The sequence below is a fragment of the Phialemonium atrogriseum genome, assembly GCF_030411735.1.
Source record: "Phialemonium atrogriseum strain 8032-3 unplaced genomic scaffold QBC33scaffold_28, whole genome shotgun sequence".
NCBI classification, from domain to species: domain Eukaryota; kingdom Fungi; phylum Ascomycota; class Sordariomycetes; order Cephalothecales; family Cephalothecaceae; genus Phialemonium; species Phialemonium atrogriseum.
Genome location: NW_026848165.1, coordinates 368,490 through 390,156, shown reverse-complemented (window position 1 = coordinate 390,156; position 21,667 = coordinate 368,490). Strand labels below are relative to the sequence as shown.

Sequence of the window (21,667 nt, the reverse complement as noted above, 5' to 3'; positions counted from 1 at the left end):
TCTGTGCTCACCAGTCTAAAATAACCCCCTCATTTCCTCCAGAAAGGCCTCCCAGCGCTTATTCGTATGGCAGAACTCATGCTGGCACCACAGATCCTCATCCAGTGACCCCGGCCCCAGGCCGAAAAATACTCCGGTGCAAGCGCCCTCAGCCAGTTCCGGCTGGTCGGGCGGTCCGACACGAGTCTGCTCCACGTGAACGAGAGGGAGACTCGGCCGCCTTCCCGGCGCCAGGTATAGACGCCGCGGCATACGGGACATATAAACTCGCGGTAGAGGCAGCAATGCGAGGGGTTGTCGTCATCGTGAGAGGTGGCGGCTGGCCCCGGGACGCACGGGCACGTGTCGGAGGCAGGGGCCCGGAACGGGGCCTTGTCATAGTCGTCGTGGACGTGGGGGCAGAGCCGGTAGCCAAAGAGCGGGCCGGCGACTGCGCATTGCCAGGAAGCCTCCAGCTCCCCTCCTTGTGAAATGGTGGTGCGGGTTGGCGAGGTCGAATAGCGGCACTCTTGACGAGAGGGTAATCCTCATGAGGTTGGGGTATGGGGGCGAGAAGCTGGCGGACCGTCTGACTTTTAACTGTCGGGAGGTTGCCGCGGCTCTCGAAGGCGCCCCGAGGCCGTAGGTTGGTAGGCAGCATGCCGGCCCACCACTGGCTCCGGAGAGGTAGGTGGGATCGGTGCGTGCATGCGATGCTTGTGGGGTTTCCCGACCTGTCTCTCACCTTCTCCACGTCGCTCCACGAGACAGTCTTGTGGGCGCAGAGCTGGATGTGGCCTATCCGGCCAAAGCACATGCGCGGCCGCTTAGGGTCCTCGCCATCCGCCCTCTGGTCTAGCGGGAACAGGAATGCCGGGTGTTCAAGGCCGCAGCCATCGCAGTACAGAGGCATACGCAGACGACGGAATGCTCCTTCAAGGCGGTCAAGGCACCATCTGCAGAAGTACTCCCCTTGGAGGAGTTTGCGGACGTCTCCGATGCCAAAGTAGACTAGAGGCTTCTTTTCAAGAACGCCTTTGTCTAGTAGAGGGATGAAGAAGGCAGATGTATGGCAGAGGATGAAGACAGAGGTCGGTGACAAGTAGGCCTTGATCATGAGTAGCAGCTCGAGTGGCAATCGACAAAGGGGCGAGGTGGCTAGGTTCTGTCTTTTCCGGATAACCCACCCCGGCTCCTCGTCTTCGTCCAGCATGTTGGAGATAGGGCTGATGGTAATCGTGTTGTTGTGGTGCTGGTGCAGGTGTAAGTGACGACGAAATCGGTCGACAAGTTCCCGTGTGTGCTGCCTTCTGGAGGGTTTAGGCTGTGCCAAGGGAACCGTCTGGGTGCAATCTGGTCCCCATAATCTGCCACTAGGCATAAGTGATCGTGATCGCCGACTGGCTAGTAGGGCATCTATGTTGTCCAACAATTGACGTTGAGTTCTCAATTGCAAGTGCGTCATCTTGCTACTGGTCTTTGTTTTTGGTGCTGAAGATGATAAAATGCGAGAGGCAGCGGAAAACGTCCTTTAACCATGGAACCTGAAATTGGCTCACCATGAGTGGTCAGACCTTCAATTGGGGCAAATACGACAAATTCTAAGCTAAAGTTGACACAGGGTTCGAGGAGGTCGAGCTTATTCTGTTGCAACTTTCTCCTCGGGGCTGGCATTTAAACAAGCACACCTCAGTAGAGGCGGAGGACAATGGCAATGCCGGGGTTTGTTCGGACGAGCTTCCTTGAAAATGGAAGGGGTTTGGCCAGGATTTCGGCTAGTTGGCACTATGCATCAGACCTGGGGATTGGGCTTGTTGTTTGGCATCGAGGGGAATGTTGTAGAGGCTTCGGTTGGGCATGGGTTGGCCGCGTCATCTGACAAAGTTCATGTCCGGAGTCCGTGATATACCTCGTCGAGCGGGCAGGCTTCAACAGCCGAATGGGGAAGATTATTTTAGCAGGGCCGGATGTTAGGTTTGGGAATCAGTGTGCAGCAATGTTTAAATCGCTTTCTCCGTCTCCGGGTGGCGACAGGCCTTCTAAGGGGGAAACATTAACGAGATTCAGGATTCCACGCGCACATTTTGAGAGTGTAAGGTTTGAAAATTGGCTCCCTGCTGGGATATAAAGTATGGACAGGGAAAAAACTTCGCACCTTGGAACGGTGTCGCGGATCACCGAAACCTATTCACGAATAAAGTTACCATTGCACCAGTTTAAGAGACTGTCGGCCCCTCGCTCTCTCCCCAAACCACACTTCTTCCTTTTCCCACTTCCCACTTCCTACACTTTCAAGAACACACTCGCCGCTATGGAGACACTGCTGGCAGATCGCAGGGATGAGCGCCCTCAGGCATCGCCATACCGTCCCGACGAAGAGGAGCGTCGGTTCTACTACTCGGGCGTCCGCGGCAGTCCAATGCTGGTCGCCCGGACGAGCGGGGAGAAGTGGACCAAGGTGACGGATCCCATCAAGGGTCTACCAGAGTCCCGGATGTTTTTCGCGCTGAAGCAGGTCGAGGGCCGCTACTGGTACGACGTCGTTCAGGAGCCGCCGATAGCCAAGAAGTGGCACGAGGGCCCGGCGCTTAAGCAGGCCCTGCTCGCCCATCTCTCAGCATCGTGCGATTGGACGAGCATGCAGGTGATGCAGTGCGGATCCATGTCCTTCCACGCGTTCCTCCCTACCGTCCTTCTCGTTAGCGTGGCGCCTGGCTCGCTCGGCTGGGACGAGGGGATCGAGATCGCAAAGAGGTGCATCTCGATTCTGGAGTCGTTTGAGGTCTACGGCATAGACTGCGAAATCATGGAGATGGCCGCCATGGCCAAGTATGGCTTCCGAGACATCGACTCCCACGATTTCGTGCGCGAGGGAGATGTCCTGAAGTACCCAATCTCCACTCTGCTACACCTGACCTCATCGTCGGGCTACCCGATACGCGCCCTGGACAACGACGTGCAGGGAACTGTGGGCCTGCACATCGCCTTCAAGGGTCAGCCGGGGGTATACGGGCTCACCTGCCGCCATGTCGTGCTGCCGGATCTACCCCCAGACACTCCATACAGGCACGACCCCCAAGGCAAGGAGAGGAAGATCATCCAGGCCACGAAAGAAACCATCCACAACGCAGTGCAGACAGTCTATTTACCGCACGACTCCGTGGCAAGGCAGCACGGTCGGCTGCGAGTGATGCTCGCCCTGCAAGAGGCGTTCAGGGGGGAGATCAACGCCACCTTCCGGGAGCGCCTGGCTAAGGCAGAGCAGGACGCCGACTGTATGGCCCGCGTCATGGAGCTCCTCGAGGAGATGCGCCGCGACGAAGACCGGGTCATCGGCCACGTGGCGTACGCCGCGCCCGCCACGGCAACGACGTTGACCACCCGGGACGGCGAGCAGACCTTCTTGCGGGACTGGGCACTGTGCAGGCTCGACAAGGCCATGGCCGGTGACGGGCGCAGCGGCATGTATGTCGACACGGGGTACTCGCGTGATGGCAGGTGGCAAGGCCTTAAGGGGATCGAGACGTTTCGCCGCGTGATGGAGCGCACCATGACGGGTGGCTGCAGGCTTGAGGTGGTCAAGAGAGGTGCTGCGTCGAACATCACTCACGGAACGCTCAACCCCATCGGGTGCGTCCGCCGGATGGCCGACGGGCGCGTCACCTACGACCTGATGGTCTTGCCGGATACCGTAAGCGCGTTTCGCTCTTGGTCACTACCCTTTGCCGCGGAAGGGGACTCGGGGTCGGCTGTGTTTCATGGAGACGCGGTCATTGGAATTGTCAGTGGTGGGTATGGGGGCCGTCGGCAAAACCAGTCGGAGGATACCCCGGACAAGTCGGAGGATACCTCGGAGCGGCAACAAGAGGTCGACGTGGCACTTGTGACGCCGATCGAATGGATTCTCCAGAGCATTGCCGAGTTCACCGGATTGGAACCCTACATCTGGGGTCTAATCCGCCGGAGCCGTCTTCACGCCGGTATGGTCGCGTGATCGAAACCTTGCCGCTCGGACGGGGGAGATCCTCTCTCGCGTAGCCGGATCCAAGACTAGAGGTATAGATAGGCACTATACGCAGGTACGGAATATTGTCAGCTTTTCGTCACACTGGTGTATGTTATCCAGACTTGCGGTAGGAAACAAGGATGTGGAATGTGCGCCACGTATACAGACCAGTCCTAGATGGTTCGCTGGGAAACATGACAACAACCAGTAACCTAGTCCAAACAAGCGCTACAGCGTGTCCGGCACCGAAGACCTCGCCCCTCCCGGGCTCTCTCCACCGGCGCCGTCAGTAACACGCAGCGACCCAACAACCCGGTAATACGACGTTTCCGCATCCTTATCACAGCCCTCGGACTGTCCCTCCGGCGACACGAACCTCCTCCGTTTCCCCGCCTCCCTCTGTTCCGGAGACGGACTCCGCAATCCCAGGTCGGGACTTCCCTCGGCACCGACCACACGTTGCGATGCCGCCACAGCCGCCCAGACATCCTCCTCGGCAAGAGCCTCACTCGCCGTCGGCCTCTCGTCCGGATCAAACGCCAGCATCCGCCGGAGCAATCCGGCCAAGCTCCGCGATATCTTGCCCCGGCTAGTCTCTCGCCCGAGCAGATCGAGGAGTCTGCCGTGCCGGCGGGCATCCATGCGGCACTGCGGCGACCTGTTCCAGTCCGGCAGGCGCGAGATGGTCCACAGCCAGGTGTAGGCGAGACTCCAGATGTCGACCCCGTTGGTGTATGGGCGGTCGGGGGTCGAGGTCCATACCTCTGGGGCGACGGTGTGCTCGGGGCCGATGCCTGTTTCTGTACTTGTTGGGTCGGTCGTTGCCTAGAAGACGGTGTGAAGTATGACTACGTTGTTCTTTTGTAATTGACAAAAAAGAGGGGCATGCCACACTAGGAAGGGGGGAACTTACTTTACCAAAATCGCAAAGACATGCCATCGGCGGATCCAGCGACAAGATGAGCAGGTTCCCGGGGGAGATGTCGCGGTGCATGACACCCCTAGAATGCAGGCTCTCGACGCCGCGCAGCGTGTCGCGGAATAGGGCGAGGCGGACGTCGGCGTTGAGACCGGACCAGTCCGCGTGGGCGAAGTCGTGGCGGGCGAGCGGCATGGACATGAAGATCTCCTCGCTCCGGTACCGCCGGCAGGGAGGAGAGCAGCCGTGCTCGCACCACGCGTCTAGAATCGGGATGATACCGGGGTATTCAACCTACAGCAGGAGTGTGTACGTATCAGCGATGAACAAGTGGTTAAAGACTGGAACAAGACAAGGGAGGGGGAGCATATGCGGCTTGCATCTCGGAATAGTTTGGCAATCTCCAGCTCCCGGTCAATCTGCCCCTTTGCCCCCGACTTCCACTGCAGGAGCTTGATTGCAAGCGGTTGGCCGGTCCGGGCGTGGATCCCGGACTTGACCATGCCGAACGCGCCGTGACCCATGGTCTTGTGGATGATGACGTCTCGTATCCGGTGGTGGACCTGCCTCGGCAACCTATCCAGTTGAGGATGGGGCGGGTCGCTACTCGCGGGCTGTGTGACCGACTGGATAAAAGCGTCCCTCGCGATTGTGAAGCGGGTCTCGTCCTCGACCCGGAAGGTGAAGAGGTAATCCAGCGGGCCGAAGCGGAAGCGGTTGGCAGTCATGTGGAGGACGGCCTGTTCTCCGTGGCGGAGGATGAGGTCGTCATCACCGTCACCGGATAGGTACCTTATGGGATGCTTGCTGGTCGACCGGAGGATAAAAGCGCCGGAATCAGGATGGAGGAGGATCACGGCATGCACATTTGCAACCAGGCTAGCGCTGTTGTGTCCAGGTCTTGCCAAGAGGATGTCAACCCCACGCGTAGTATCAATCTTGGACGTCCCCTTGCCAATCCGCCAGAAACCCTGCGTCACCTCTGGGAGTTGGTCGAAGGTGAACACATAATGTCCGGGAGACTCGGGGTCGTCTTCGGAACGTGTGATAAAGCCGCCGTGGTAGGATTCGGGGTCACCGCCGACATACGTTACCACTGCCTCAAAAGCGCCGTGCGCGGCGGGATTGTCGGGCGCCAGGGTAGCAAAGCTGCTCAAGATCTCGGCCGGATTGGTACTGGCCTCACTTGGGGCAGACATGGCGCTGGGCGACAATCTCGCGCTTCAGTTGATATAGAAGTTCATATATATATGAGTCTTGCAATGTTGATTGTCAGGTAGGAGTAAGGTTCGCTTATTCGAGAGAAGAGGATGCGGTTAGTGAGATGCATCCGGAGAGAAACCAGATGTTGTTAAGAAGGGAGACACGTGACTTCATCAGGGGATGAGACATGTGGCGGCGAGACTCAGGCGGGGTAGCGCAGAAAGCAGCAATGGTCCGAGGTTAAAGCGAGCCAATAGACAATTGAGAAAGACGCCGGATACTGTTCCGCGGGGTCTGACGCGGCACGTGAGCGGGTCACCATGTTTTCAACATCTCACCAACGACCATCAGCAGATCCGCCTTCCCATCGCCAGCCATCACCCAAGCCCCAAGACAGCATTAGCGAAACATCTCTATCAAGTCGGCGACCCCTTCTTCCAGGAAAAACAGTTCTGGGTTGGCACGCCCCATTCTGCGTCGACAACCACCGATTCCAGCGATGCCTCCCCTTCGCAGCAGTCGATGCTCACCGAGGCAAATCGGGGAGGAGCACACGCAGTATTTCGCCAGGCATAGGAAATACATCGATATGGTTCGGATGCGCAGGATAGAAGAGGAGCGGGTGCGGCGGATAGCCCGGCTCCCGTCTCCCAGCTGCACAGACAGTGAGGACGAGGACATTGTGCCCGAGAACCTCGGAGGTTTGTGTTGCCAACCTATCGGCTGGTGCAGCGCCCGCGTCATGTCGCTAACTTGTCTTATTCTGAAGTCTTCGCTCCGTTACGAACTCCCCATGCGACCTACATGCCGTCAGCCAGCCGCCGTGCTCCAACCTACCAAGCCGCCGAACATTCGCAACAAGCACAGGCATCCGCACCGTCTCTTCCCCCGGCGTCGCCCCGACATCCCGACGGCCTGAACACAGCTGAATCACATCGTGCGTTCCCGGACCTCTCTTGTTCCCTCCACATTTCCCAGCCTGTCAATAAATGTCGTTCTGACCTTGATTTCCTAGCAGTTCCACAACCACGTCCTCCCCGTCAAATCAATACCCGACAATCCCCCCTTCGAACCTCAACACACAACTCCGATCCACAAGCAATGCGGAACCGCGACAGGCGCCATCATGCCCCACACCTGCCACGTCCGCCGCGGACAGGCCGCGCACTCGAGGTGCAAGGCAAGAGCAAGGCAGAGCCGCCGTCTCGTACCAACAAGTCGCGAGACGGTGTGTGTAAGAGACGCAGCCCCAGGAGGAGGCCGGGGACGCTTTTATACGAGCTGGATGCACGGGGGCGGTGTTGTCCGCAATAGGCGTTGTTTTGTATATATGGCGAGTCTACTTCATCAGGATATGATGGCATGGCGTGTGCGCTGTTGTGTTGCCGTGACTATCGGTTCGGTATCTCCCCGGGGGTGTTGGAGCCTCGAGTGATCGGTTACTCTCCCCTCGCTTTCTTCTTAATCCTGGGATGGGTTTGCATGGTTGTTCCGTTGCCTTGACAAGGTCTCATACATTGGGGTCCGTCAGCTTGGCGGTTTTATCAGGCAGAAAACGGAGCTGCCCTTCGGTCATGGGCTCCTGTGGGGGGCCAGTCTCAACTTTTGGAAGTAGACACCATCACCAGTCAAATAGAAATACCTGCACGAGTTGGCAACGGCTCACCCACGTTCTAGAACTAGCAGCAGCGGATGACACGGGGCCCAATCGTCTAGAGGCTGTCTCAGATGCGCTGGTGACTGTTGGGAATCAATCCCGCATCACTTACCTACGTCAAGTGAGCGTCTGGTTCGCCCTTTTGACCCCATGTATCACTGCGCCATGATCAATTTGTCACTAGACTCAGCATCGAGTCGCTCACAAACCGAGACAAGGCCCGTCAACGATAAGTTCAACTCTGTTGCCACTAACTACACTCCGCCAGGGTAATAAACGTTAGCTGGAAACTTGAACGCCACAAGACCCACTCACAAACAAGCAGGATCTATTGGCTGAATCATGTAGAAAAAGCTTTGGTAATTTATTCGTGATTTCATTGGCCGTGAGGGCCTCTCTGTATAGAAAGTCCTTGCGCTAGTTTCAAATTTGGTTAGGTGTGGCGTCACAGGTCTTGAGCTAACATTTATTACCCTGGCGGAGGTGTTCAACATAAACCACGCCATCAACGCCTCGTAATATCACATTATTGCCATGCGTATCCAACCAATCTCGGGCGAATTCCAATACCCCTTAACTCTGGCCGAGATTACGAATATGGAGTGGGGATTGCGTGATGATGCCCACAGATCTTATGACAGGCGCCCCTTATGACATGGATTTTGTGTACGGTGCCACAGAACAACACGCGATCGTGCAGAGAGTTGCTGTCAACGACAGACACTCACCCACGGGGTGTGGCAGTGCACAAAAGACAGGAAGATTCCCAAAAAGGAGGGACCTGGTATTCATCAGTGACCAGATAGTTTGGTCCACGTCTTCTTTGCTCATTTGTATGGATATCTACTGTCCTCGGGCCGGCCGAACGCCACACCCAATCTACTCAACCAGCTCACACTCAATAATGCTCTCCACCCCATTAGCAGCCGTGTAAATGCTGGTGATCTTCAACCCGGCAAGCCCCTCGAGGAGACTCCGCCAGTCGCTCTCGGTGCGCTCGCGGGAGCTGAGCAGCGTCAGCATCATGATGTCCAGCGCCGTGGCCTCCCACTGGGCCCGCTCGGGCGGCACGACGTTCTCGTTGATCAGCAGCCGGCTGTAGCCGGGCTTCATGGCCGCCTTGACGTTGGCGAGGATCGTGGCGCACGTCTCGTCCGGCCAGTCGTGGAGGACCGAGTGCATGTAGTAAGCGCGGGCACCTGGGTGGGGGGGCGGGTTAGTGGGTGGGACATGTGGGGGGGATGTAGATGAGGAGGGAGGACGGGGAAGGGCGTGGAGGTGATGGGAAAGAATGGAAGAAATACACACCCTTCACAGGCTGCTCCGTGTAGAAGTCATAAGGCATACGCTCGATCCTCGAGTCCAGCTCCACGATCTGCCCGATGATGACAGGCAGGTCCTGCAGGACAAGCCGGCCAGGCGCGTCAGGGTGCTTCCTCCTGAACTCGTCCAGGTCGTGGCCCAGGCTGCCGCCGATGTCGACGATCAGCGCGGCATCGGCACCAGTGTCGGCACCCTCAACGAGGCGCTCCTGGACCGGGTAGAAGCCCTGGTCCATCCACGCCGGCCTGCCCTGCCGGTAGCCGCCCATGTGGTGGTTGAACTGGACGCCGCGGGGCGGGTTCGCCTGCAGGTACTCAAACATGTTGAGCTGGGTGTCGTAGGCGTACTGCATCGGGCCGTCGGAGATGCTGTTGGGGGTCTTGTAGCCGTTCTTGCTTGCGTATTCGGGGAATTTGTACAAGGCCGCGGCGAGGGCTCCGGAGCTGGTGGGTGGGTGGACTTATTAGCCTCTGCGGGCAGGATGAAGACAAGATACCCCCGTTTAACTGGGCACTTACATGCATGGGTACCCATCGCCGATGATGGGGATGCTCAACGAGCTTGAGAAGTTCGTTGGCTTGTATGTGTCTGCTCCGGCTTCCTCGATATATCCCATGGCACCCAGATGGCGCATGAGCCGGCCTGGAAATCGTTAGCGTCGGGATCCTTCTCCGATAGCCGTGTGTTGTGACGACCTACACAGCAGAGGCGGGTCGACCCCGAGCTTCTTTGCCAGATCGTTGGCATTCTTTGCGCTTCCGTTGTCCTCGGCGAGGGCAGTGAAGAGTCCGGTGTCGATACCAACAGTCAAGGCGGTGAAGGCTGAGGGCTGTGGACGAAGGAAAGACGGTTACAATTGTTGGAAGCAAATTCATTGGCAAGGGAAAAGGTCTAACCTGTGCCCAGCAGTGCTTGATCATGGTCTCACGGGGCGTCTCTAGGGCCTGGACAAGAGACCGAGCCTTCTCGACGAGGTCAAGACGGGCTTGCTCATCGCCATTGGAGGCGGCGGTACCGAGGGATGAGATGCCATTGACAAGTCCCGAGACTCTCTTCAGGTTGTTGGCCGCCAGAGCAACCGAGATATCAACGGCTGGATTCTTCACGAAGCCATTGGTCTCCGTGACAGTGACCTCGGGGGCTTTCACCTCGGCAACGACAGGAGTGGGCTTGGTGCCGTTAACTTCAGCCATGGTTATTCAAAAGTGCGATGTCGAAGGCTGAGGAATTTGGGGTTTGCAGATCGATTGGAGTGTTATACAGGACCCAAAGTAACGGTAGCAGGACAGGAAGAGAGATTGGGACGGGATAAGAACAACGAGCTTCACGGACAGGGGGGAAATGAGGATCACCTTTGCCCTCATGAGACCCCTTAAAACGAAGAAGGGGCATATTCCAATCGAGCTTTCTGTAATGCAAGCCACTTCGGTTAACATGGGGGGTACTCAGGGTGTCCATCAGGAGGAGATTTGGTAATCTGTATGCACCTAGTCTATCTTTTCTTCATCATATGTACTGTACCAACAACCCGGTCAGTCGGTGAGTGCATAAGGTAGCGTGATAGTTATCGTTAGGGGGGAGAAAAAGAAAGCAACGCAATGAAACCTCTCGCCGAAGACCAACGTCCCAAAGGGCACCCGCGGAGGAAGTGATCAGCACCGGCCCCACCAATGTTGCATTAGTGAAGGCCTAGGCCAGGTACTCTCCAATTGGAAGTAATGGAACTCGCCCCGGAGGCTTCTCTTGGCAACGTTGTGCCGGGCCGTCTCTTGGTACTGTACCATAGCTCGTCATTGCCAATAATGTTTAGTGAGCGGAGCCACTAATGCATCAGTAGGGTTACTTTGTTTCGCCCGTCCCAGATGGAGGAAGAATAACCGTAAATCAACCAGGTAGACGTAAACAACCCCTGTTGTTTCCCTATCGCTTTGCATAGTGGCATTTCCCAAAAGAAAGTAGCGTGAAAATGGTTTTTAAGAAAATATCTCCAGAAGAAGAAGAAAAAAAAACATGGACAGAAAAAGGAACCACAACTACTAAAAGTTTCTCTTCTCCCCTTTACTTTTTCCTCCGTTTAAACGAATGGCTGTTCCACTTCAGCAGACGCCAAGCCAGCATGCACATTGCTTCTTCTGTGATATCGAGCAACTTTACTCGGCTGGCCCGTATTGTTCCACTTCACCCGTGGGGTAGCGTGGGGGCTAGTAGCCGCGACTGTATCGCTTAAGTGCCGGAGATTTTCAAGCGGTATTTATTCTGGACCCCTGACAAGGGTACCATGGGGCGTATGAACTCTTCAAGCCAATCCCGAGTCCACGGTTCAGAGCGGACGGCGCAGCCGACATTCATCTTCCGGCGAAGAGAAGGCAACATTCTCCCCCCACTTGCACAAGTTGATAACATATCACAAAATCAACACCATCCCCCCCCGTCCGATGAGTTTTTCACCCCTGACCCTGCATCTCGCATCAACAATGGCCTCCTGGGTAAGCACTGCTGATCCCCATACGAGTTGAAACATGCCCAGTCGGCAGTCGAGGATGCACAATACATAAGCTTGACAAGGCTGCAATCGACTTTGGCGATTCTGTCTCGGTCGTCCCTTCGCTCGCTCATGTGCTCTATCCTCCCACGCTTTGAAAGAACCAACCAACGGTGCAGCGTTGATGCAAAGCCATCGCTCTTTCCGCTCAGCTTTGACAAGATAATATGGCTTCGGCACCGCCAACCGACTTCGACCCGGCCTGGGCCGCCGAGGACAAAGGCCCGGCCATCATCGGCGTCATTGTGGCGGTGACTATCCTTGAGACTCTGTTCTCAGGCGCTCGGCTGTACGTGAGAGGCAGGATCATGGGGAAGCTGCACCTCGACGACTACCTCATCGTCCTCGCAGTGGTAAGTAACACTGCCTGCCAAGCACTTCAATGAAGCTTAGAGGAACCCTCAAAGTCTGACACTCCAACGGATATGCGGATGGTGCGCCGTCATCTTCGGCATCATGGCCGTGCACTCGGGCAACGGCAAGCACTTCGCCATTCTCGACGCCGACCAGAAATCCGGTGCCATCCTGTGGACCATCGTCGGCTTCTGCCCGGGCATCATGTCCTTCGGCCTCCCGAAGCTCGCCGTCGTCGCCCTCCTCACGCGCCTCCTTAACCCCAGCCGCGCCCACAGGATATTTCTCTGGGGCATCGCCATCTTGTGCAACCTCAGCCTGCTCGGCTGCGTCGTCGTGCTGTTCGCGCAGTGCACTCCGGCCAAGTCGCAGTGGGACTTCTCGATCACTGAGAAGACCTGCTGGAGCCCATGGATCCTCGTCCACTATGCCATCTTTGCTGGAGGTGAGTCTCGTGTCTCAATTCACGACAATGCCTTCAGGCCCGCTAACCGTGGTTGAAACACAGCCATGTCTGCTGCTACCGATCTCTACCTCGCCGTCTACCCTGCCATCGTCCTGTTCAACCTTCAGCTGAAGTTGAGGAAGAAGCTGGCGCTCACCGCGGCGCTCAGCATCGGGTCCATGTGCGTCATACTTGCGGAGAAGGCACGGGGAGTTAAATGCTAACCGGAATCGATTAGTGCCACTGTCATTGCCATCTACAAGACGACCCGCCTCCCGAATCTCGCCAGCCAGGACTTCTCCTTCGACACCTCGGACCTCGTGATATGGACTTGGTAAGTCGGACATATTTCCTGACACAATTTCAGCGATCCTAACTTCCCCGTCCCCCTCCAGCGTCGAAGGCAGCGCCATCATCATCGCCTCCTGCATCCCCATCCTCCAGCCCCTCGCCGACAAGATCCTGGGCAGCCGCTTCTTCGGCAGCACCAACGACCGCCGGGCATACAAGAAGTACGGCTCGGAGCGCAGCGGCGCCATGCGCTCCGACATGGAGCTGTCGTCGCACAAGAACCGCACCACCGGCGCCGTCGGCGGGCGCTCGGCAAAGGACCCCAACAGCCTCACCTTCCTCGACAAGACAAAGGCCAGCAGCGAGGAGAGCATCCTCAACCAGGACGCGGGGAGGAAGCCCGCCGCCGAAGTCGTGGTGGATCCTGCGGCGTTACATCCGGCGGATATGGCGGGGCGGATTGTGAGAACGGATGTCGTGACTGTGTCGCACAGTGCCAGGAGGGGGCAGAGTGAGGAGGATGTCGAGGGGTGGAAGTCTTACGGCTATTGATGGGTTCGAAGGCAGCCCTAGACTGAAATCATCGCGACAGATGCCCACCCATTCCGCCGGTGCGGTCTGTACAACAACATTGTACATACATACATTACTCTCTCTTACTACGGGCGTTTTCTAGCTCCTCGAAGAGACAGCTTGGCGTAACGGAGTCAAAAAGTAGACAACGAAGATGGCATACCATTTCTGCTCGGCCGTGGTCTATGTTACCCGATTGAGTGGTGTGTCTGAACTCTTTTGAGATGGAGGACTATGGCTCCGAGTCCGAAGGCCGGGTCCTGGTCCCAAAGCTCTCAATGGTATCCCAGACACCCATAGTGACTCTCAATGGTCCAATCCTATCAGATCTCCCTGAGCTGTCTGTTGCAGGTGTGTGACAGAGTAGCCACCCCCGAAATCCACCACTGCTGCGTCCCTGTCTGCATTGCCCCCCGGACGATGCTAACTTCATGTAGTTGCCCCACCGTCGCCCCTTGGCGACTCCACTTTACCTCCGTTGCCATAGAAGCCCCTGCAATCATGATGCAAGAGTATCTCCATCGAGATATTCCAAGACAAACCACGACTAGTCCAAGGCGCCTGCACGCTCGGAAGGTGCGTCAAATCTGCCGCCGCGAATGACCCGAGCCAGTAGCTCCATCTTTCTCGAGTGGCTTAAATCAAGAAAAGCAGATCGCCCGATCCTTGCTGCCGAACCTTCCTTGGCATGGCCCTCATTTCCTCACCACGGAGTCCACCATTAACCCGCTCAAGTCTCGAGACGCCTGGATGAGGGAGCGAGTGGCAATTCACCGCGGAGAATGGCGCCCTCCTTAAAGGATCCCATGCCCTGGAGGAGATTGGCCTCAGCTAGAGACTGCCGCGAAGACCTAGAATGCCGCGAAAAGTCGACGATCTGCGTTCCAGGACTTGGGGCACCGTGGCTCTAGGGATTGTAGTTCTCTTGGGTAGCGCGGAGACTACCTTCTTCGTTGGCAAGCGCGAATGTATATCTAATGAAGCGAAGAGAAAGATCGATGTCGAGGGGATAGCCGAGCGAGGCATTACTGTTGATATTGTTTAGAACATTAGGGGCACTTGCCGAAGCCCGGTTCAGTAATTCAAGTCGTCCGTTATCAACATCTACGGAAGATACCGTGCAGGTGATGCTTGAAGAAATTATGTGAGTGGGTGCCTTTATAAGGCTTCTGAGTGCCATTTATTTCGTGTCGCACTTAACGATAGTGCTACGCTTCTCTTGAACTTTGTTGGATACTGCCCAGCAGGGTTACATTCCGTGACGCGTCGGTCATACATGTCTCACTTGCAGAAAGCAGGAGAGGTTGTGTTGGAACAGAAAGTTGGTAGCATACTCACTGATAAAGGTGATTTGCGCACTGGAAAGCTTAGGAGAATCAGACGATAATTCACAGACAATCTACATAGCAACAGGGCTCGCAAGCACGAGATTTCCATGTATATAAAGAGCCAGTCGGCCAGGTTTATCACCAGTTTCAGCTTCACTCGGCATTGCAACAAACCCAGACGCGTAGACCTCGAGTGGCTGCAGTTATCGTCCACATCGGCCAAACATCCTCTCCACCAACTCCCCTCCCTCTCCTTACTGGTTTAGCGCTATGTCTGGCTCGCAGGCAGGCTCGAAGTCAGCCTCGAAAGCAGGACTCAGCCTATCAAGTGTAAGTACGGAACAGCGTTATAATCCCGGGTAACGGCTAATGCATAGATACCGCAACGGCAGGGCCTGGGGTCTACGTTTGTCCAACCTGGGGACATCCTATGGTGCGAATTTGTCTACACCACGGGCTGCAAGATGAGGTTCGCAGGACGGGATTGCGACGCCTGGGCTGAGCACATCCACGAAGACATAGGCGACAAGCTACCCAGCCAATTGTTGTGCTGGTTCTGCGATACGTTATTTGACGCCCGGGACTGCCCGAGGGATGACCCGGAGCAGAATTTCACGAATCGAATGCGCCACATCCTGGAAGACCATATCCTAGGGAGGTTCGCCACCGAGAAGACTATGAAACCCGACGGCTTTACGATCAAGCGGGCGTACAAGAACGGCAAGATGAGCAAGGCTGATTTCGAGGCCGGGATGGCCGCGGAGCTTCCCCCGGCGCTCCGATATCCCGGCTGGGAGGAGGCGTATGGTGAGGTCGATCCACCGAACGAGGAGCGAGATCTTGTTGCCGTCGACACTGCGAAGGAGGACCGTGATCGACGCCGAGAAGAGAGGGACCGGAAAGGGAAAGGAAAAGAACGCGCCAAGTAACTTGATCAAGCCGCTTAATACAAAAAGAGATACGATAATGGGATGCACACGGACCGTTACCGTACCTCGATCTCAACCGCGCCGGGAAACACACTGGACTGGCGTTTAATTATGACCTTGGTCGCCAAGGTTTCCTTTTTGGACTGCTAGCTAGTCATGCTTGCACTTTTAAGATAGAACATATATCAATTTGATTCCTTAACAACAATAAATTTTCGTCTGGCAAAATGGTATGAAGAGTTGGCTCGGAGGACTGCCAGACTGCCAACGAAGGATGTTGAGGGGATTGAATCATGTAAACAAAGAAGAAAGTCGTAAAATGGAAGTAGAAGAAGTGAACTTTGCCCAACCTACGAATTTTGGCGCGAAACCATCGTCCATTCGCAACCACCAGAGTTCGTTCCTCAATCAAAGTCGTTGGCTTGGCTCAAGCTTAACCCATCAATCCTAGTCAGTTGGATCTTTCCTTACATCCTCTCACTGAGATTATCATCCGTCTTCCGCGTTGGCACCCTCTTGTTCGCCGGTCAACAGAAGGTCTAACGTTCCCCCCTGTAGGAAGTGCGCATCCGGGGACATGCATCGGGGATACGTGTGACTATGGAGTGTAAAATGGTTTACAGAGGGTCCTCAACCAATCCTAGGAGTGGCCGGCGTGCTAAATCGATGGTCTTGTCAAGAGATTCCAATACTTCGGTCCTTCACCATATGTATTTGACCCGGTCCATGTTCTCGGCTGATGTGTGCTGATGATCCGCCGAATCTTTACCAGCATGTTCGTCTGGTCTGCCGATTGTTACCTTGGTCCGTATACTGCCATAACCTCGTAAATGGCGTTTCCGCTTATCAACATACTCTGAGTATTGCGTGTCGAACCCGGCATGGGCGAACCCGGACAAAACGGCTCTCCGACTTAACCATTTGCTGCTTCACAAGCTAATGTGTATGCGACTTATGGCCCTCGATGTCAATAACCAGCTGCCCTTCATCTCCCAATTCAGATGCAACCTCTGTACCGAGCTCACCACAGAGCCTCATCAACGTGGATCTGACCCACTGATGACCCTCCTCGTCGGGCCTCATCAGCCCAGCCTGGAACAGTAAATTTCGCGTTGGGAATACCTCAAGTGTCTTCAAACCAAGAGAACCTTTTGCCATGCCCTCCGCGTCTTCGGTCGCGGTCACGCGCCACACAGCACCGAGATCGTTCCGATAACCCGGCGATACGGCATAGTCATCAACGAAGTCGCCACAACCGTAGAGAATCAACTTTCCTTTGTATATCTCCACTCCTTGGATGTGGTGCGCCGAGTGCCCGTGGATAATGTCGATGCCGCATTCGTCGATGAGGAAGTGCGCGAGAGACCTGATAAGCGGTGCAGGGGACCAGGAATAGTTCGGCCCCCAGTGTACGCTGAAAACGTTGAGTGTAGCGGGCGAGGGCTCGTCTGCGGTTTGGTGGCGAGTCTGGGGGAGGATGGTGTCTCGCAAGTGATTCCGGGTTGGTTCGCTGTAGTCGATCAGCCGGAATGCCGGGACAGATGACCACGAGACGGGGTGGTCGGAAGCGGAGAATATCCGCAGCAACGGCCCGCGGTCTGTCTCCCCGGACGATCTGCCACTGCTAGTCCGTCTGTCTCTCGGGATTTCCAGGACTGCAGGTCGCATGCCTTCCTCTGCTGACTCTCCGGCACCGGCAAAGCTGATGCCGGCATTTCTCAGCGTTGTGACGGTCTCATACATGCCTTCCTCGTGGAAATCAAGAACATGGTTATTTGCTAGATTGGCAAAATCGACATGAGCGGCGCTGAGGGCAGCAACGTTGGCGGGATGCATCCTGAAGTTAAAGGCCTTATTCCGCCATTTTACCGCATGTGTGGTGGCTGCAGTCTCGAGGTTGATGAGATTCACATCCGAGGAGTGGAACAGCCGAAGTGTACTACCCCACGGATGTTCTGGTCCATAGTCTCGTAACGATGGATGCCTTGTCAGGAGGGTGGCGACGATACTGGCTTCGGACGGCTCAAGAACATGCGTCGGAAAGAGCTGGTCGACGAGCCGGCCAAGCATAACGTCGCCAACGAAGTTGATCAGGAACTGTCTCGGAGGCGACATGGTTTCGTCGGGAATTAATTGATGCGTCGGTTTTGTCGTGATTATACAGGCCCGAGACGAAGCGATGTCGGTGATGCTATTGAAGTTTGGGTGTAAATGAGGTACTCAATGTTTGCCACCCCCACCCCGACACAGATAATTTTGTCATAATCACATCAACTCTCCTCAACACATTGTCTCACACATCTTGTCACGCATCGTCGTCGATGAGCAAACAAGTGTAGAGCCTGGCTAAATGGTATTTTTGTCGTGTAATTTGTGGGATAATTAAAGGTTGCTAATAAGGCGGAAGGTGGGAAACCCTCTGAGATTAGTTAAACGTTGAACTCCGGGATGCTCAGCTCCGTGTCAGCCGTGTAAGTGAACTTAAGGCTTCCGGCCTTGATACTTTTTTAAACCTCTCTAATCTAGTCTAGGAAAACAGTTAGACCAGCCTGATGTTCGGGACACCACAAAAAGTAGGGGAGTAATAGATGTCGAGTGATCAGCCAAAGAAGCAAAGTGTGGACGTGGTGCTAGACTTTGTATTAGAGAACCGGCATGCTCGAGCTTAAGAAGACCGAAAACTGATCTGCTCTACGTGGTCGGTGTGCACAGGCCACCAACCGCCCTTTACCCCCTTTCCCCCTTCTGACCAGCAGTGATTTGGAAGCATACGGAATTGTGTGCCGCCGGACAGCCGAATTAGGCTCATTTCAACACTGCATGGCGATGGTATACAGTGAGAAGTTCTACTTCTCCTTGCACTTACAGAACACCGTATCGACGGGACGGCAGCTCGCAGATATAAACTTCTAGAGTATCCTTCAAGTCCACCTCCGCGCCCCGTGGATATACTGCTACTCGTCATGAGGCCTATGGTAACCCAAACCCCCTTCAATGTACATAATGTTCTTGTTTTTCCGGGCTCTCAATCAACGTCCCGGCTTTGACGCCAAAGCCTCGATCTCCGATAGCTCCGGTTTTCTGGAATAGAAGCGATGCGGCGCTATTTAACTCGCTGTTCTGGGCTGAAGTAGTTGGTGGAGCCCGATTCCATCCGGCCAGCCAAGTCGACTTGCTCCCAGTGACGGTGACGGTCGTAGTAGTGGAGGCTTCACTCGCCAGTCACCAACGGCTTCATTCCCCTCGAGTGGTAGCCGTATCATTGGCCCTTCCTCCTACCACCACCCTCCAATACAGATTCCCTAGATAGCCGCTGATAAGCACCTGCCAAGACGGGCAGAGAATGGCAAGGTTTGTGGAACCCGGGCAAGCAACGCGGGGTTGCATCGCACCGCGCATCTTGTCCAGCTCGGGTAACCCGGCACTGACAACGTGATGGTGGGGAGCGGCACAGTTCCAGGTCATTGGAAGGCTTAGCCCTTATTTATGCGCAGCGGTGGGTATAATGCACCTCCGCCAGGGTTTCAACTACCAACTGCCTCTGGCGTTTTGCACCTGCCCTATTGAGCATGTTGGGGTGTGTTCCATTGTAGTTCCATTTGACAAGGTTTATCGCTCCTACGGATAACCTGCGACGACAGAATAGCGGCATCCTGGTTCTTCGTCCCAGAAATAGTAGACGTTAATTGCCTCAAACCAACACACGCTGCAACACTGTAGAGATCCCGCCCCCACGCAACCCTCCCCGCTTAGGAAGCAAACCTGAAATCCAGCCTCTTGTTCCCCGCCCCCTGGTTGTCCGAGAGGTAGTACAGCCTCTCCTCAGGTGTCATCCCCTCCCACTTCAGGTCCCGCACGCGGTTCCGCCAGACGTAGTACGACTTCGCCAGGACGTACAGACACAGGTTGAACCCCACCAGCCCGAGCAGGATGGCGTTGCCGCGCCGATAGAGCGGCGCGTCGTCGGCGCGGTAGATGTTGGACGAGACGATGACGCCCGTCTGCAGGAACATGTTGTACAGCGCTGCCCCGACGGCGCGCGAGCGCACCGTGTTGGCGTTTCGGGAGACCCAGCCGACTTGGACGGGGTGAGCTGCGGGGGGTGGGGAAGGGCCGTTAGTAAAAAGTAAGGTAGGGACCGTGGGAGGGCGAGATTTTGGAAAGAACGCACCGAGTGGAGCGGCAAGTAGGAGGGAGATCATCCCCCAGGTCAGCCACTTGGATGCCTTGGTTGTGTCGACCACCTCGAGGTAGATTAGGAACGGGATGCACCAGATCTGGAATACTGCTGCGCATGCTGCGAGCTGGCCCGTGAGCTCTGCCACCGTTGCTAGGGCGAGCATGTTGATGGCTGAGGAGGGTTGTTAATAATGGGATTGCTGATCAAAACGCCAAATAAGAACTCACTCTTAAGGACTAGGTAAGGGATCGAGAGCAGATTGGTTTGGAAGGTGCTGAAACCAAGCCCACGGAGGGAGAGGCTCAGATACTGCTGCGGCGAGAAGGTTGGGATGTTGAAGGTGAAACCGATCAAATACATCGGCCTGCATTTGGTAAGCATACTTGAAACACGTCGGAGTCAGTCAGTCAGTCAGTAACGTACCATAAATCCACGTCAGTCAGGCTCATCCACAAGAGTTTCCAAGTGATTGGCTGTCGGTTATGCATGGTTCCCTTGCTTGGGTCGTCCCTGATGACTCGGTTGACCATGATGGCTTCCTCTCTGTATCCAGTCAGTTGTAGGCTCCGGGGGAAACGAGCCACCGACTTACCGTGGTGAGAACCACCCGTTCTTGCCGCGGGACCAGTTAGCCGTCTGGGTCGGTCCCGCAGGCATCATGACGTAGGATAGGAGACCGACGGTGCCAGTTATCAAGCCCTGTAGACAGAGTTAAGGATCAGTGCGCCTCGATAGTTCGTCGGATGAGACAATAATCATACCTCGACAAGGAAGAGCCATCGCCAGCCGGCATAGCCGCGCACATTTCTCATATGGAGCAGCCCGAATGCGAGGATGGCGGCCAGGATGTCGGCAATGAACATTCCGGTCCAGAAGAAGCCGAGGCGGAGTGTAAGTTCATGGTGTTTGTAGAAATACGACAAGTAGAGCACGACCTGCCAGGGGGTACGAGTCAGTTTGTCTGTCAACTGCGGAAGACGTGCCGAGTGATATTTACCTCGGGAATGAATCCTCCCTGCAGAAACGCCAGCAGTGCCCGGGTTGCGAGGAATGATGACCTCGTCGCCAGCGAGAATTGAGAAGCGGACACGATGGAGAAGAGGATAATCTGGGACGGAATCCACCGGTCCGGACCGAGCCACTTCGCGAGCAGCTGGGACGGGAACTCGCCGGCGAGGAAGCACACGGCGTAGATGGTATTCCCGATATTGTAGTCTGGGATTGCTCGTTAGCCGCCATTATCACCACCAAGACCGACCAAGCCTGAAGAAGCACGACAAGGTCTGGTCCGCGAGGTAAATACCGTTGGTGGTCATGTGCATATCCGCAAGAAAGTTATCCGTCAGGGCTTGGCTCAGGTTGGCCCGGTCGAGCTCCATGGCCATGAACATGACGGCGCACCAGATCATGATTCGCCAATCCATCTTCCGAACAACCTTCCTCTCTTCTCCCCATGTCCATCTGGCTGCGGGGTCAAATCGATGCAGATTTTCCCTATGCGACTGTTTAGCCTATAGTGTGCTTTTGATCCGGCGATAATTAATGGTGACGTCTCACCAGTCCTCGCGCGGCTGGTACTGGGCGCCGACTTCCGGCACATCGTAGACGCTCGGCTATGTTGTTGCGCGCGCGTGTGTCAGCATTTTATCCTGGAAAAGTCGCATGGTCACATGCTATGGTGATGTTGTTCATATGGTCATGATGCTTCATACCTGCGTTGCAATGGCGTCGGGATCGTACTTGGTCTTTGTCCGCTGGAACCAGAACTTCTTTTCCTCGTGTGGTTTGCCCAAGGGCGCGACGGGAGAGACAGTTTCGGTCTCCTTGGTATCAATTCCGGGCTCCGCATCCTCAAGCGGAAACGTCTTCTCCGACGACACTTGCTCCGGAATTACAGTCGCCATTGTGACACTCGCAAAAAGAGTGAGGGTGATTATG

At 55.7% G+C, this 21,667-nt stretch overlaps 8 protein-coding genes across 8 annotated transcripts; 3 read left to right on the top strand and 5 right to left on the bottom strand.

Moving 5' to 3' along the window:
• Positions 1-29: 29 nt before the first annotated feature.
• QBC33DRAFT_596730 (uncharacterized protein) lies at positions 30-1,192 on the bottom strand (the record flags this gene model as incomplete). Its single annotated transcript, XM_060431893.1, has 2 exons — positions 30-430; positions 508-1,192. The coding sequence occupies 2 exons, from the start codon at positions 1,190-1,192 to the stop codon at positions 30-32; spliced, it is 1,086 nt and encodes a 361-aa protein (XP_060280123.1).
• A 1,098-nt stretch (positions 1,193-2,290) lies between these two features.
• Positions 2,291-3,973, top strand: QBC33DRAFT_518326 (uncharacterized protein; the record flags this gene model as incomplete). Its single annotated transcript, XM_060426239.1, has 1 exon — positions 2,291-3,973. One exon carries the CDS (start codon positions 2,291-2,293, stop codon positions 3,971-3,973), a length of 1,683 nt encoding a protein of 560 aa, XP_060280122.1.
• A 240-nt stretch (positions 3,974-4,213) lies between these two features.
• QBC33DRAFT_562490 (kinase-like domain-containing protein) lies at positions 4,214-6,103 on the bottom strand (the record flags this gene model as incomplete). Its single annotated transcript, XM_060430212.1, has 3 exons — positions 4,214-4,810; positions 4,899-5,198; positions 5,285-6,103. The coding sequence occupies 3 exons, from the start codon at positions 6,101-6,103 to the stop codon at positions 4,214-4,216; spliced, it is 1,716 nt and encodes a 571-aa protein (XP_060280121.1).
• Positions 6,104-8,546: 2,443 nt separating this feature from the next.
• On the bottom strand, positions 8,547-10,656 carry QBC33DRAFT_548832 (S-adenosyl-L-methionine-dependent methyltransferase). Its single transcript, XM_060428902.1, has 5 exons — positions 9,984-10,656; positions 9,787-9,916; positions 9,606-9,729; positions 9,073-9,530; positions 8,547-8,963 (listed from the first exon to the last, which is right to left on the bottom strand). The coding sequence occupies exons 1-5, from the start codon at positions 10,278-10,280 to the stop codon at positions 8,644-8,646; spliced, it is 1,329 nt and encodes a 442-aa protein (XP_060280120.1). The 5' UTR covers positions 10,281-10,656; the 3' UTR covers positions 8,547-8,643.
• Positions 10,657-11,373: 717 nt separating this feature from the next.
• Positions 11,374-13,451, top strand: QBC33DRAFT_479039 (uncharacterized protein). The gene is made up of 5 exons (XM_060425305.1): positions 11,374-11,982; positions 12,053-12,428; positions 12,492-12,609; positions 12,667-12,762; positions 12,824-13,451. The coding sequence occupies exons 1-5, from the start codon at positions 11,797-11,799 to the stop codon at positions 13,269-13,271; spliced, it is 1,224 nt and encodes a 407-aa protein (XP_060280119.1). The 5' UTR covers positions 11,374-11,796; the 3' UTR covers positions 13,272-13,451.
• A 1,439-nt stretch (positions 13,452-14,890) lies between these two features.
• QBC33DRAFT_562486 (uncharacterized protein) lies at positions 14,891-15,549 on the top strand (the record flags this gene model as incomplete). Its single annotated transcript, XM_060430211.1, has 2 exons — positions 14,891-14,950; positions 14,998-15,549. 2 exons carry the CDS (start codon positions 14,891-14,893, stop codon positions 15,547-15,549), a joined length of 612 nt encoding a protein of 203 aa, XP_060280118.1.
• A 693-nt stretch (positions 15,550-16,242) lies between these two features.
• Positions 16,243-17,927, bottom strand: QBC33DRAFT_212996 (putative polyglutamate biosynthesis protein). The gene has a single exon (XM_060422688.1). It carries the CDS (start codon positions 17,662-17,664, stop codon positions 16,486-16,488), a length of 1,179 nt encoding a protein of 392 aa, XP_060280117.1. The 5' UTR covers positions 17,665-17,927; the 3' UTR covers positions 16,243-16,485.
• A 1,371-nt stretch (positions 17,928-19,298) lies between these two features.
• On the bottom strand, positions 19,299-21,633 carry QBC33DRAFT_596719 (major facilitator superfamily transporter; the record flags this gene model as incomplete). Its single annotated transcript, XM_060431892.1, has 10 exons — positions 19,299-19,642; positions 19,721-19,900; positions 19,957-20,093; positions 20,153-20,272; positions 20,322-20,428; positions 20,491-20,664; positions 20,727-20,953; positions 21,033-21,223; positions 21,287-21,342; positions 21,442-21,633. 10 exons carry the CDS (start codon positions 21,631-21,633, stop codon positions 19,299-19,301), a joined length of 1,728 nt encoding a protein of 575 aa, XP_060280116.1.
• Positions 21,634-21,667: the final 34 nt, after the last annotated feature.